General features: G+C 47.2%; 1 protein-coding gene across 2 annotated transcripts in view; it reads left to right on the forward strand.

The window, feature by feature from the left end:
• The window catches only part of DAAM1 (dishevelled associated activator of morphogenesis 1), a 182,416-nt gene that overhangs the window by 143,802 nt on the left and 23,690 nt on the right, over window positions 1-14,924 (forward strand). The window contains exons 16-17 of one of the 2 annotated variants that reach the window (XM_083517393.1): window positions 6,732-6,761; window positions 10,223-10,326. In XM_083517393.1, the coding sequence (XP_083373519.1) occupies window positions 6,732-6,761; window positions 10,223-10,326 (134 nt within the window). The remainder of the gene's footprint in view (window positions 1-6,731; window positions 6,762-10,222; window positions 10,327-14,924) is intronic. The other variant, XM_083517394.1, reaches the window with a different exon arrangement.

Here is a 14,924-nt window from a genome sequence, read left to right on the forward strand (position 1 = left end):
GGAATCTCAGCTAAAGCATCCATGACATATGTCCATCCAACCTCTGCTTAAAAACCTCCAAGGAAGGAGAGCCCACCACCTTCCAAGTGAGATTGTTCTACTGTCAGACAGCTCTTACTGTCAGAAAGTTTTTCCTGATGGAATCTCCTTTTTTTGTAACTTGAAGCCATTGGTTGGAGTCCTAGCCTCTAGCGCAGGAGGAAACAAGGTTGCTCCATCTTCTGTGTCAGTGATGGCCAAACTTGGCCCTCCAGCTGTTTTTGGACTACAACTCCCATCATCCCTAGCTAAAAGGACCAGCGGTCAGGGATGATGGGAACTGTAGTCCCAAAACAGCTGGAGGGGCAAGTTTGGCCATCAGTGTTCTATGTGATATTTGAAGGTGGCTCTCATATGTCAAGTCTCCTCTTATCCAGGATAACATACCTAGATCCTTCAACTGTTCCTCATATGGCTTGGTTCCCAGCCTCGTGATCATTTTGGTCACCCTCCTCTGCACACCTTCCAGCTTGTCAATATCCTTCTTAAATTGTGGTGCCCAGAACTGGACACAGGACTCCAGGTGTGGTCCGACCAAGGCAGAACAGAGCAGTTCTTTGACTTACCTTGATCATGTCTGAAGCATCCCACCCCTTCCTCCTGCTGTGCTTTTACGCAGCTCAGTTTTATTGTTCAAGAAGCTCTTACTTCCAGCGGACTCTGGCAGCATTCCAGTCCCTGAGCTGAATTCTAATGCCCTGGGTTGCTTTGATTGCTTAAATTCCCCCAACAATTTCGACTTGAAATATTTATAGCACATTGTCATGATTTAAGCACACATACACCCAGGTGGGGCGGGGCGGGGCGGAGAGTGTGTTCCAACTTCTAATGACTCACCGACTACTGCAACAGAAAGCAACCTTTAAGAAAAGTGCTTTCCGTTGCCTCTGCAGTCAAAATATTTGGCACCAACATCTTGACATCCAAATCTAGGTGGATCCGTAGACGTATAACTAGGCTCTCTTTATTCTCCTGGTAATCTAAGAATTCTGGCAAAGAGGAGGAATGCAAATGTGCGGTATTAGTGGACTCAGAAACAGCGTCAAAGGCAGATGCCTCTGAGCACAGGATTTTCAGTGCTGTGTTGGGGATGAGTGTGGGATATAGCTACGAATGATAAATTAACATGTGCAAGTAAGGTAAGACGGGGAATATGCAGGAGAAATGATTTTGAGGAGGTATGGAAGGTCTTTGTAGAATTTGTACTGTTAAAATGGAAAGGGGTCAAACCATCGCAAGAGGTGTTGAAATTTTGGGAGGCTGTATAGTTATAATGGAATGGTCTCAGTGGTGGGGTGCACATTTTTATTCTTATTACTTTGTAGTTTACTTTTTATTTTTATATTTTGGTAGTGGTCTTCGTAAAGATCATATCCAGGAGGAAGGATATACTGTATTTTTTGCCCCATAGGACGCACCGGCCCATAGGACGCACCTAGTTTTTTTGGGGGGAAATAAAGGGAATTTTTTTCCTTTATTTCCCCCCCCAAACCAGGTCGGGGAATCCAAACCAGGTCGGGAAACAGCGGGATGGCGGTGCTGCGCCTCCCCGCTGTCCCCCGAGCTTGTGGGGCTGCCCGATGTCTGCCCAAAGCGCGGGGCACTCTGCTTCAGCGCTCCCTGCGCTCCGTGCAGCAGGCTGCGAATGTCTTCCCGAAGTGCCGGGCGCTCTGCTTCCAGCGCGCCCCGCGCTCTGGGAAGCAGGCTGTTATCCGCAGCCTAGGGAGCCCTGTGGGAACTCCCGCGGGCTCCCCAGGCTTGCTGATAGCTTCCTGAAGCCTGGAGAGCAAGAGGGGTGCGCACCGACCCCTCTCGCTCTCCATGCTTCAGTGAAAGCCTGCATTCGCCCCATAGGACGCACACAGATTTCCCCTTCATTTTTGGAGGGGGAAAAGTGCGTCCTATAGGGCGAAAAATACGGTAGATCTTTTAAATAAATGAATAGGGCCCTTTGCTTACGCACTTCTGGTAGGCGGCCCTCCCCCCTGCAAATTAGTTTGGGGTGGGTCTCATTTTGCCTTTGCGCCTGAGCCAGAACTGGGGTGAATCAAGTCCTTTCCCCCTGAATTTGTAAATATTTGCATAGGGAAGATTGCCATGAACATCAGAAAAGGGCTATTGCACTTGTAATAACAAATACATCCATGCTTGCTTATTTACAGGGCTAGAGAGGGGCTGGGAGGTTTGGCCCTGAGCCACTTTCTGTCCACAAAAATCTGTCCTCATAGCAAGAGGGAATGAAAGAACAGCCTCTTCCATATAGCTTTTGAACTTGAAAGGCATTAACATTCCTGGCCGTGCATCATTAGGGATTTTTAAAATTATTATTATTATCATCATTATTATTTAGTCATTGAATTTATATACCGCCCTATACCTGCAGGTTTCAGGGCAGTTCACAGAATAAAATCAAAATATAAATCCACAAAATACCTAATCAAAATAAAAACAACAATAAGCCTCAGCCGTGTGATTCCGTTGCCTTAAACTGTTCTTATCAGAACTTATACAGTCATACCTCAGGTTACAGCCACTTCCGGTTGCATTTTTTTGGGTTGGGGACTGCTGAAACCCGGAAGTACCAGAACGGGTTACTTCTGGGTTTCGGCAGTCGCGCATGTGCAGAAGCACTAAATAGCACTTTGCACATGCGCAGAAGCACCGAGTCGCAACCCGCGCATGTGCAGACGCAGGTTGTGAATGCTACGGGTTGCAAACGTGCATCCCACATGGATCATGTTCGCAACCCAAGCATCCACTGTAATGTTCTACATTTATGTAAGCTTAACAGCACCCGTTCAGAGGGATGGCAAGAATATTAAAACACAGTGGAGCAGCATTAGACCAATAAAACATGCCTGATTTCAATGACGCCATAGCTGAAATGCGTCCATTTCTCTCACAGTTCACCAACACCACGTATACTGCGTGTGGTCACGATCGATCCAAACTGAAGTACTTTCAGGTGCAGTCGATCCCAATGCAAGGAGTTGCTTCTCTGCTGTTACTTAACGTTGTGTTCATAGTGCTTCTGGGGGGGGGGGGGGAGAGAATCACAATAAAGCAACGCAAGTGAAACAAAAGCAAAAAATGGAAACCATAAGAAACGACACTGGCCGCCAGCCGATTAAACATGAGCTGCACGGCAAATCTGGAAGCCTTGGGATAAGGGCCGCTTTCAGACATGCTCCCTTTTCTGAGTCATTATTTGCATTCTGCCCTTGTACTGAGAGGGCATCTGTTCCTGCCCCTCTTTGGAACCTCACCCTTGAAGCAGAGAAGAAAACATGAGTCATTTGTGCTGCTTTTAATGTCCTAAGCAGCACTAAAGCAGGTGGATTCCCTGACGGTAGGGGCCACCCCGGAAAAGGCCCTGCAGTGTATATAAAACGAACCTGCGGCCTTCCAGGTTCTTTTGTCCTCTTATCTCCCATCAGCTCCCAAGTAGGCTGGGGCTGATGGGAGCTGAAGCCCAATACCATCCTAGGGTGGGCACAAGTTCCCCACTGCTGAACTGCCTTGCCACGATCTCTTCCTCCCCCAGAGAAACGTGGTAGTAAAATCAAGCGCAGCAAATAGCAGTTGTTTGGGAAGGTGCAATATTAAAAGAGCAACAATTCTGTTTCTGTGCAGTTATTAGCAACCCAACGTAGCCTGAAAATGGGGGCAGAGGGAATCAGTAACATATACGTTTCTCCTTGGTTATTACAAGGTGGTTTTTTGTTTTTAGTTTTTACGGGCTGAATGATGCCAAGTGCATCTCACTTTCATTAGGCTGCCACCCTGCACAGTGCATATATTTGAAGATCCTCTCTTCTGACACTGCAAAAGCAATAAAGCTGCCGGCTGCATATCTGTGTGCATAGAGCCATCTCGGTGGAACTGAATTTATGAGTCATTTCTGTAGCGCTTGCAGCGTTCTTCCGCCGTGCTTTGACCCGCTATTCCCGAAGAGCGCCTTCCTTTTTCTTCTCCCTCCAGTCGGATGGATGCAAAGTGTTTTGCCCCCGAACCATCCGCTAATGAGAAATGGGACGAGGGCTGGCATCCATCTTCTGTGGCATTTCAAGCTAATGGCGCAATTAAAGGCCACTTTCCGCTTACGATAGTATAGTTTGCTAAGAAATGGGTCCCTGGTTCCAAGCTGAGACTCAGAGCGTGGGAGACGGTGGCAAGCTTGGCAGACTTCCGTTTGATGCAACCAGGTGGCCCCTGCAATAATAGGATGAAGGACCCAGTAGCCCGATCCCCCCAAAATCTCTTTTTATGGTCTTAATCATCACTCAAATAACCTCTGCATGGTGGTTCTCTGATACTGAAAACAGGCCTCTCTAAATATGGAGATGCTTTGTAAACTGCAATAGAAAACCATCCATGGTTTTGTTTTCCTGCAGTGATTACTCAGCCGCACAAGTTGTTAAAGTGATCCCCTGGGTATTGGGACAAAATCCAAACTTACTTTGGTGGTTTGAAAAACTCTTTGTAACCCAAACTCGTTTACCCTCCTATAATCTCGTATAATGGGCTTAACAATAACTAACATTCTGTTCCGTCCCAGTTCTGTAAAGGATATTTACCTAACCTTGGAAATGTTGGCATATCTCAGCAAAGTTCAGCGTTGGGGGGGTTGGAGAGCTGCCAAGACCCATATACAGAGAAAATCTAAGATGGCAGCTCATTCCTACGAGCCACCTCTTCCAGGACACTGCAGAATTTGGCTGGGACAGAGGGGCATTTATGCAGCTCCTGTTGGTTTCAGTGGGACTTGCGCAAGAGAACCTCTCAGGGAATCATGCCCAGTGGGATCATGCCCAGTGAAAGTGGACAGAGCCATTTGAGTTTTCTGCCTTGGATAGGAAAATGTCCTGCGCTGCCCGCAATTCAGGTGCACTCCAGATGGGGCCAGCGCAAGTGGGCATATCATGTTTGTGAGCTGTGAGCAGCTTTCGTATCTAGTGGACCAGAGAAACTGCTCATCTGGTCTCCATACTCATCCGTCCAGAGCCGCCAAGGTCAGCAAGACCTTGGTTTATCTGCCAGATTGAAAACCAAATGTACAAAAGATTAGGGCCGCCAAGGATTAATCTTCTCTAGCTGGCCTGTTTCTGAAATATACTCGGAGTCGAGAGAATCGATTTCATGCTCTTTATTCAGCTCATAGTGGTAAGGAGGAATGGAAGTTCCCCCAGAGTGTTTGCCTTATATACATTATTTACACAATGGGCCCCATGTGATTGGCTAATTCTGGGATTCTCCTGCAGGCCAATCAGGTTGTGGATTCCCTTCCACCTGGAGCTGGATTGGGTGGCTCCTGTGGACCAATCAGACTGCTGCATTCTGGATCCTATTGTTCTAGGACCAATCAGACTGCTGCATTCTGAATCCTATTGTTCTAGGACCAATCAGACTGCTGCCTTTTGGATCCTATTCAACTCAGTACATAACAGTTTCCTTTCCTTTCAAATGCTCTGAAAGCGCAGTGAGGGGGCAGTGTTCGTGCCTTAACCATTGCCTGCATTCTGAAAACCTCTGCGGCCTCCTTTCACGTACCAACCTTGTGACCTGGCTCTAGTCAATGGGCTCCAGGTCACTGAGGAGAATGCAGAGAGTTTCCTAAAGATGGCAAACCTCCCACCTGGCCACAGGGCAGGGGGCGTTGGTAGCCAAGCAGAAAGGGGGCCTGGTGATCTGTGATGTGTGTCAACTCTGGTCCCCCTGTGCACCACACCAAAGGAGAGCGTGCTCCTCCTCTCAGAATCCTCAGGGACACAGGAGCAGGGGATTCTGGGAGCCACTCTCATTCAGGCCACGGCAAAATTGGATGCGGCCTGCAGCCTTGGTTGGCTCCGTCTGAAGTGAGCTGTACCACGGAGTCCCCTTGCGGCGGCAGAGGGGACCGTGGCGGGTTGCCTAAGGGCCTCACATGGTGGTTCCAGCACGTAGTTACGCGATGGAGTCGTTTGCCTTTTGAAGCGGGGGCAGCTGCCAACTTTTAAGACAGTTTTTGCAGGGGATTAGGTAGATGAGGCCACCAGCCATGATGGCTGCGTGCTACTTCCATGGCGCTTCTACGTGATGCTCGCCATTCTGGTATCGCTGCAGGCAGCAGCAACCTCCCTGCCCTCGTAGCATAAGAACCAACCCAGCACCCAGCACGAACGCCATGAAATAATGAATCCATAGCCACCCTGGGCCATCTCTCGTTGACAAGCCCCCAGGGGATGGAATAATTGCTTGTTTACTTTCATGTGCGGGGTCCATTCTCCGCCCCGCGTTGGCGCAAATATGCATGACCGGTGAAATGAAACGGCGTCTTCCTAACAAGCAGCCTTGCCTTGCCTGTTGCCTGTCTCTGCCTCTGCATGCCTGTCTGATTTGGTGCACCCCTTCTGCTAATCTCCGTTTACTTTGCCATGTCTCCTGGTCTGCGTTATCGGGACCGCAGCTGGTCTATCCAGAGAGCTGTGGGGGCTTGTTGGCTTCTTTCTTGTTTCGTTTTGCAAAGTGGGGGGTTGAGAAGAAGGGGGTGAAAAAGAGCACCGCTGAATTATATAAATATACCCTTTCCCAACTGCACTGTTGACTCTTCTCTCTTGTTTTGTGGTTGTTCCTTTTGTTTGTTTATTTTTTGCTGTGACCACTGAACTGCTCGCTTTTTTCCCGCCTGTCCCATGCTTCTGCTCTGGCTGTAGGACTTCTTTGTGAACAATAACTCCAGACAGGTAAGTGTGCTTCTGGGCCCCCACCCAAAAAAACACCCCACCTTCCGTTGAACGAGTGAGTTCCAATGAATTCCCTTGAGCGATAAAACGCTGGACTCCCAAATTTTATTGGTTTTATTTCAAAGGGACAGAAGCTTAAGTGGGGTTCGTGGGCTCTGGTGCTTTGAAGTAAAAAAAGAAAACCCTACACCCTGTTTGCATCTGCTTGCAAGGAGGCTGTTAATGTAGCCTTGGGTGTATTTTAAATTCAATAAAATAACTTCCTTGTCTCAGAGCTGCAGTAGCTGGAGAGGAATGGATCTGTCTCTTTTTCAGCAGATCCAGCGCAGCTGAATTTGGGGTTTTTCCTTCATGGTCAGTAGTTGTTGGCAGAGCAGCTAAATTGCAGCTCAGGAGCCAAATCATGTGCAATACCGACTCATTTCTTGAAATTAAAACAATGTCCGAACACTTGTTAAAACATTCAGAATGTTTTACTTGCAGAACATACAGCTGATGAAGAATATATGCAAAGTATTTGCATTCACATGCTTATCCAAGCACGGGCTTAGTTTTTCTTAGTTGAAGTTTACAGCTTCTTCCTTAAACTTTCAAACAAACGGTGTCTTTCTCTCTTTCCACTCATGACCCAGCCGGGCCATGCAGATCCTTCGGAGAGGTCTCCACTTTCTCCTTCCAGCAGACTTCTTCTTACAGCTTCTTTGGGAGAATATCAACTTTCGTACTTCTTTCTGTCACATGCATTCACACAGAAACATTAGCACGCCTCTCCTCTATTGCTCTGAAAGAGAAGGGACTCAGCTATACAGCTGCAAATATAATGTTTTAAGTGTGCTTTAAGTGCATTATAAAAATGTGGCACTAGATGGCGCCAATGAGCTAATGGCAAATCCCATATACGGTATATTTTGCAACATTTTTAAAAAAGCATTTTCGCAGCATTTTTTATATCTGTGTAGATTCAGCCACAGTTATCTAACACTGTCTCTGCCTCAGTGTTCATGGAGATGTGGCCATTGCAGTCAAGTCACTTACACACGCACACAAAACAATCAAGACTGTAATAAGATACCTCCTATGCGACCAGATTTAACCAATTGCACGAGGGTTATTGGGGAGCATTCCGGAATTAAACACAATAATGCATTTAAGCATTCCCAGGTTCAGTAAATTAAATGACTATGCTTAACTGCAGTGACTTATTCCTTATTCACAAGAGACCAGGGCCCTGCAGGACCTGACATCTTTCCACGGGGCCTGCAAGACAGAGCTGTTCCACCAGGCCTTTGGTCAGGGCGCAGCCTGACCCCCTCCTCTGGCAATCTGCACAGAATGTTGCTTAATGGTTGCCATTAATTTGATTTTAATTAATTTTATAATGAATGTTTTTAGAATGTTGGATTGTTTTGATTGTTGGTAGCCGCCCTGAGCCCAGCTTCGGCTGGGGAGGGCGGGATATAAATAAAAATTTATTATTATTATTATTCTCTAATCCTTACATGTGTGTTTCGCACTCGGCCTATGCTGTGTCTTGTGGCAGAGAGGCCGCAGGTCACTCAAGCGCTGGAAACTGTGTGCATATGTGTTGATAGAACGAATCTCTCTCTATTTTATGTTACTGGTTTGTATTTATGTGCAAGGTTACTGGACTTCCCTTCATCTTGCGCAGCATTCCCAGGGCATTTCCCCATATTTGCACATTTCAAGGTATAACATCCAAGGTTCAAGACAGCTGTTGTCATTTCAACGAGCCACTGATGTCTCAGAGAGCCCCTTGTGTACTTCCTGAATCAATCTCACATTTGCATTGCTCAGCTTTTGGGACTGTGGGTGAAAAATCCTAAATGTTTCTGCCTGCAGCTCAATGTTTTGTTGGTTGTCTTTTGAATTGAGGTTTCATTTCCCCACCCTAAGTCCTCTAGATCTGTCCCCAAAGTCTTCTATGGTAGGGTACCATTGCTGGGCCCAGCACAAAAATAGAGTACATTCTCGGCAGCAAGAAATCCCAGGTTCAATCCCATCCCCAGGGACCTAGAATCATAGAATTGTAGAGTTGGAAGGGACCCCTGAGGGTCATCTAGCCCAACCCCCTGCTGCCAGTCAGAGTAGACAATATTGGAAGAGGAGGAGAAGTGTTATTGATGGCAATGATTCAATTTATATCCCGTCCTTCCTCCCAGAGGAGCCCGGGGCAGCAAGCACATCAAAAACAAGATAGATAAATAAATATTTCTCTTAGTGATTTCAGGATGTGCTTTCCAGCCATCAAATTCAGTTTTTAGATTCCTTCCAAAAGTCAATAAGGAGGGAGACAGGGAGAACACACCAGGGAGCGCATTCCACAAATTGGGAGCCATCCCTGAAAAGGCTCTGTAAGTGGGGGGTCAACACCAAGTAGGCAGCCCCCAGTAATGGCCAATACTTCACCTGCCGACTGTGGGATCCAAGCTGGTTGGTGTTAGCTGAGGTCTCTTTTAGGTTCCAGTGCTCTGACTTTGTATAAAATAGGTTTGTATGCGATGGTTCCCTTTTGAACACAAAGCGTCTGTATATTGAATCGTGATATTGCCAATATTGTCTATTCTGGCTGGCAGCATCTCTCCATAGTCTCAGGCAGAAATCTTTCCAATTCCAGTTTGTCTGGCGATGCCAAGGATTTGAACCTCTGGCACTGACTTGAGGCTGTAAGGTAAAAGGTAAATGACCCCTGGACGGTTAAGTCCAGTCAAAGACGACTATGGGGTTGCGGCACTCATCTTGCTTTCAGGCCAAGGGAGCTGGCATTTGTCCACAGACAGCTTTCTGTGTCGTGTGGCCAGCAGGACTAAACTGCTTTTGGCGCAAAGGAACATCGTGACAGAAGCCACAGCACACCAAAACGTTGTTTACCTTCCCACCGCAGTGGTACCTAATTATGTACTCATGCTGGTATGCTTTCGAACTGCTAGGTTGGCAGAAGCTGGGACAGAGCAACGGGAGCTCACCCTGTTGCGGGGATTCGAACCGCCGACCTTCTGTTCGGCAAGCCCAAGAGGCTCAGTGGTTTAGACCACAGTGCCACCCCTTCAAAAAACGAAACGGGGCTTTGAAACTCCTGAACGGAGCTCTGCAGTCTTCCCAGCTACTAGGCAAACAGTTCCAAATAGAATATCGTAATTTGTGTGCGCGAGGAAAGCCTTTACATGATCCCCACTGTCCGCACACTTGCGGGTTCTTAAATCTTTCCATCTGGATAAATATTTATACACTTGTAACCAATAGCTCCCCCCCCCTTCTTTTCCCAAAAGAGCATTCTGGTTTATGAAACAGCTGATTGTATTTCAGTTGCAGGCTCCGGGTTTTTCTCGTCCGTCGCGGTAAAGGTTCTTGATTGATGTTCGCGATGCTGGCATGCTCCGGAAGTTCTGAAACGTCGATGTGCGCATCTGCTTATTAATGGATTCTTTTCATGCTTCCTGCAGAAAGAAGACTCTTTGGACGACACCCTCAGTTCGCGGCATAAAGTCAAGGAGCTTTCGGTTATAGACGGGCGGAGGGCTCAGAACTGCAATATTCTCCTCTCCAGGTACCTCTGCCATTCTTCTCCCTTTGAAACCTCCCTGCCTTAAGGTGGAGCAAATCTTGCAACTATCTCAGCTGAATGGTTTTCTGTAGCTGGAACCGTAATTGCGTAAAACAATACATCAATTGCTCACTAACCGCAACAGCAATTTGTTTTAGCGCATGGACAGTGCAATAGCTCCTTTGAGTCCAAAGGGGGAAATTTGACCAATCTCGTTCCAGATTTTGGAGCAATCCAATCAGGTTTTCTCTGATCCGCTGGTTTTCAGCTGATGGGTTGCAGGAGAAGCACTACTACCGTAGAAAAAGATTATTAAAAATAATAATAATAAGGAATGAGTCCCCAAATGGATGTTTGGGTTAAAGTTTATTCTCTGAAATGGTTGAAGACTATTGCATCTGATCCACCCAGGTGCTGGATGCTTCAGAGTTGCTTCTGTACAGATAACTCAGTTGGTAGAGCACGAGACTCTTAACCTTGGGGCTGTGGGTTCGAGACCCACATTGGACAAAAAGGTTCCTTCTTTTCAAGGGCTTGGACTTCCAACACCAGAATGCTATGATTTTCTGTTGCAGGAGTTTTCAGCTTGTTACTCATCATAGTCATGCAACTGAAAAAATAATGTTGTTTATGCATCTCTTCCCATGAGACATCCTGAAGTGATTTACAATGTTATAAAAAACCCCACATACAATCAGTCAGCTGTTTGAAACAGGTATAGCAATTGCATATATCAGGAATTCCTAAGCTGGAGTGTGTAAGACCCCCGGTCATCTGCGAGCTTCATTCAGGAGGTCTGTGACATGTCTGTAAAACTGCATTGAAAAGCCACACAGCGTCTAGCAAAGCACATTATGAAGGACAGAACAATTATTAAGTGGTCCACCAAGACTCTCAGCACTTTTCAAGGGGTCTGTAGGTGGGGAGCTATTAGCGTATATAAAAACATTTTTTTTAAAAAACTACCCAGAGAGAGAGAGAGAGAGAGAGAGAGAGAGAGAGATTGAAACACCAGACACAAAATAAATTCAGATCCAATGGAGGTACCAGTTTGGATGAAGATCTCCATTTAAAAGTCTTGTTGAAAGAAGAAGGCCTCTGAAGGACATATCCCTGCAAACACAATACAAGAAAATAATGCCAGATGTACATTCCCTGCCTCGTTGCTAATTATAACCACGCATGTACATCATTTCAGTTTATCTTATGATAAGCTGAATCGCCTGAATGCTGACTGCTGGCAAGTGGGGCGAGTGCTCCTGTGTTCGAATCCTGCTCAAAGGTTTTCCAATGGCATCTGGTTGGCCACTTTGAAGGCAGGAAGCAGGACAAGACGGGCCATTAGCCCGGCCAACAGGCTCATCTTACGTACTTCCATCTATACCTGTCCTGCAATTGCCTTGATGCCTTACACGGAGTCACACCGCCGGTCCATTCAACTTAATGGTGTTGACACTGGCTGGCAGCAGCTCTCTGGGGATTCAGGCAGGGGGTCTGTCCCAAGTAGCTGGAGATGCCATAGGTTGAAATTAGGACCTTCTGCGTTTAAAGCAGATACTCCACCACCCAACTATCAAATGAATTCTCGTTTAACTCTGGTAACCTACCTTTATAGCCAGTGCTTTGGGGTTAGGTCTGCAGCTTTGTGGTTATAAATGCAGCCCTTCCCTCTTGGGACAGACACAAAAAGCACATGAAGAAGAAGAGTTTGGATTTGATATCCCGCTTTATCACTCCCCTAAGGAGTCTCAAAGCGGCTAACATTCTCCTTTCCCTTCCTCCCCCACAACAAACACTCTGTGAGGTGAGTGGGGCTGAGAGATTTCACAGAAGTGTGACTGGCCCAAGGTCACCCAGCAGCTGCATGTGGAGGAGCGGGGAAGCGAACCTGGTTCCCCAGATTACGAGTCCACCGCTCTTAACCACTACACCACACTGGCTCTCACGAGTGGCATAGTCATCATCACAAACTTTATTATACTAGCCAAAGGCCATGGCATCATCCTACAACAGTCGCTACATATGCAATAAAACCACCATCCCAATTGGGTTTTTGTTAACTGGTCTGCTAAAATTCTTCACAACATAGAATAAGAGGTAATTTTCACATAAAATATATGACAAAATCCATCTATTTAATGTTGTTGTTTAGTCGTGTCCGACTCTTTGTGACCCCCTGGACCAGAGCACTCCAGGCACTCCTGTCTTCCACTGCCTCCCGCAGTTTGGTCAAACTCATGCTGGTAGCTTCGAGAACACTGTCCAGCCATCTCGTCCTCTGTCGTCCCCTTCTCCTTGTGCCCTCCATCTTTCCCAACATCAGGGTCTTTTCCAAGGAGTCTTCTCTTCTCATGAGGTGGCCAAAGTCTTGGAGCCTCAGCTTCACGATCTGTCCTTCCTATCTATTTAATAGGAAGTTGAAAAATGTCCCCAGATTCATTGGAAAAAAATCTGGTCACCTTATAGTAGACAGGGGGCTGGGCCCATTTCCTTCAGTTTTGAAGCTAACTGGGTGGTCCTACCCCATTGGCTTCCTCTAAGCCTCGCCTGTCTGGGTGGGGGGTTGTCCTTGAGGATGACCTTGACCTCTGGATGCTCTTGCGGTCAACAAAACAGTCCTGCAGTTCTTTTGCCTAGGAGGCTGTGAGCCACATTTCACAGCTTTGGGATTCCAGTGCCATTATTTGCTGCATTTCTCCTCGCACCGTGGAGCTGACGAAGGACCTCTGCATGCAAGCAGGCTCCTTATTTATCCTAGACATTCGTAAAGCAAACCAGATATTGTCTGGCATGCAGCAAAGAGAGAGGTTCTGTCCTGCAAGATATTTTATCTCTCTCGCTCTGGGGGAAATGATTGCACGGTGAGGTCATGTTAGATTTCGTCTCGTGCAGGCGAGTATTTTTGCCGTTCCAATTTTCCATGCAAGCGCCGCATGGCCATCTAATGGCTTCTGCGTCCGGGGGCTTCAGGTGTGCTGGACCAGGCTAGATATACCTGTTCTTTGCATCCAGGACAGGTGTGCTTCTGTAAGCATCCCTGCCCTCATTAGGAGGTCAGTGGGGGAACTGATATAGAAACATAGGTAAAGGTAAAGGACCCCTGACCATTAGGTCCAGTCGTGACCGACTCTGGGGTTGCGGCGCTCATCTCACTTTATTGGCCAAGGGAGCCGGCGTACAGCTTCCGGGTCATGTGGCCAACATGACTAAGCCGCTTCTGGCGAACCAGAGCAGCGCACGGAAACGCCGTTTACCTTCCCGCCAGAGTGGTACCTATTTATCTACTTGCATTTTGACATGCTTTCGAACTGCTAGGTTGGCAGGAGCAGGGACCGAGCAACGGGAGCTCACCCCATCACGGGGATTCGAACCTCCGACCTTCTGATCGGCAAGTCCTAGGCTCTGTGGTTTAACCCACAGCGCCACCCGTGTCCCTCATTCATATCTTACTTTATAATAAAACAGCTATTTGTGTCCTCCCTTCTTCCCCTTCCCTGGTTCCTTTGATTTTCCCACCATTCCTGCATATTCTTATATATGCATTTAGTTATCTTTCCCCTTTAATCTTCCTTTTTATATATATTACGCTGTTGCTGAATTTACCTTAATCCTGCTAACGTTTTCACGTGATTATTTGCCAAATACTCCGCAAAGTTTTTGCATTCCTCTTTATATACAGTGGTACCTCTGGATACACACACCTCTGGTTGTGTATCCTTCAGGATGCGAACGTGGCAAACCCAGAAGTATTTTTCTGGGTTTCGCCACATACGCAGAAGCCCTCTACTGAACCCAGGACCTTCTGCATGCAAAACAGCTGCTCTCCCATTGAGCTACGGCCCATCCCCCCAAAACGCCATTTGTACAGTACATGATAGCCCTCATGTTTCGGAACAAAGGGCTGATCAAAATGGAAACACAGGAAGAACCCTTAACCAGAGTCAGTCCATTGGTCCATCAAGCTTAGTATTACCAACACTGACTGGCAGCAGATCTCCAGGGTTTCAAGCAGCGGGCATTCCCAGGAGATGCACGGGATTAAATCCATCACGTTCTGCAAGTCAGGCAAGTTCTCCACCACTGAGCCATAGCCCTTCCCCAGTGAAGTAAATTTCTGTTCCATCTCCCCCCAATGGCAGCACCCCACGACCCATAAAAATGGATTCTGGAGAAGCCCAAAGCAGGGCAGAAGAAGCCATGCCAGGCTCAGGAACTGCTCAGTTCCCTGGTCCCTGGCACAACCTTGACCTTCACCATGTCTCTACTGCTGGTCTCTGTTTAGGAGTCCAGGCACTTTCTACTTCCTCCTCCTCATTTTTAAAAATCTCTTTCGATGTACGATTCTTTCCAAACCCCTGGACTGAATCCCCCCCCCCCAATTTAAGCTGCCCGTGCAACTCTGATTTATTCGGTTTGCTAACACATTTCTGCCTTCTTGTTGCTCCTCTTCAAGCAGCTAAAAGGAGCCTGGATGAGGCCAAAGGGGGAAGACTGTCCCCTATGGGAAGCCCCAGCGTGTTTGCTTTTCACCCCCTTTTCCCAAGCTGCCACATCCCATTGACAAAGTTCGGGGCTTAAATCCTCGCTGCGGCCGACAGCGT

The sequence above is a fragment of the Podarcis liolepis genome (genome assembly GCF_965112155.1).
Source record: "Podarcis liolepis genome assembly, chromosome: 1".
Lineage (NCBI taxonomy): Eukaryota > Metazoa > Chordata > Lepidosauria > Squamata > Lacertidae > Podarcis > Podarcis liolepis.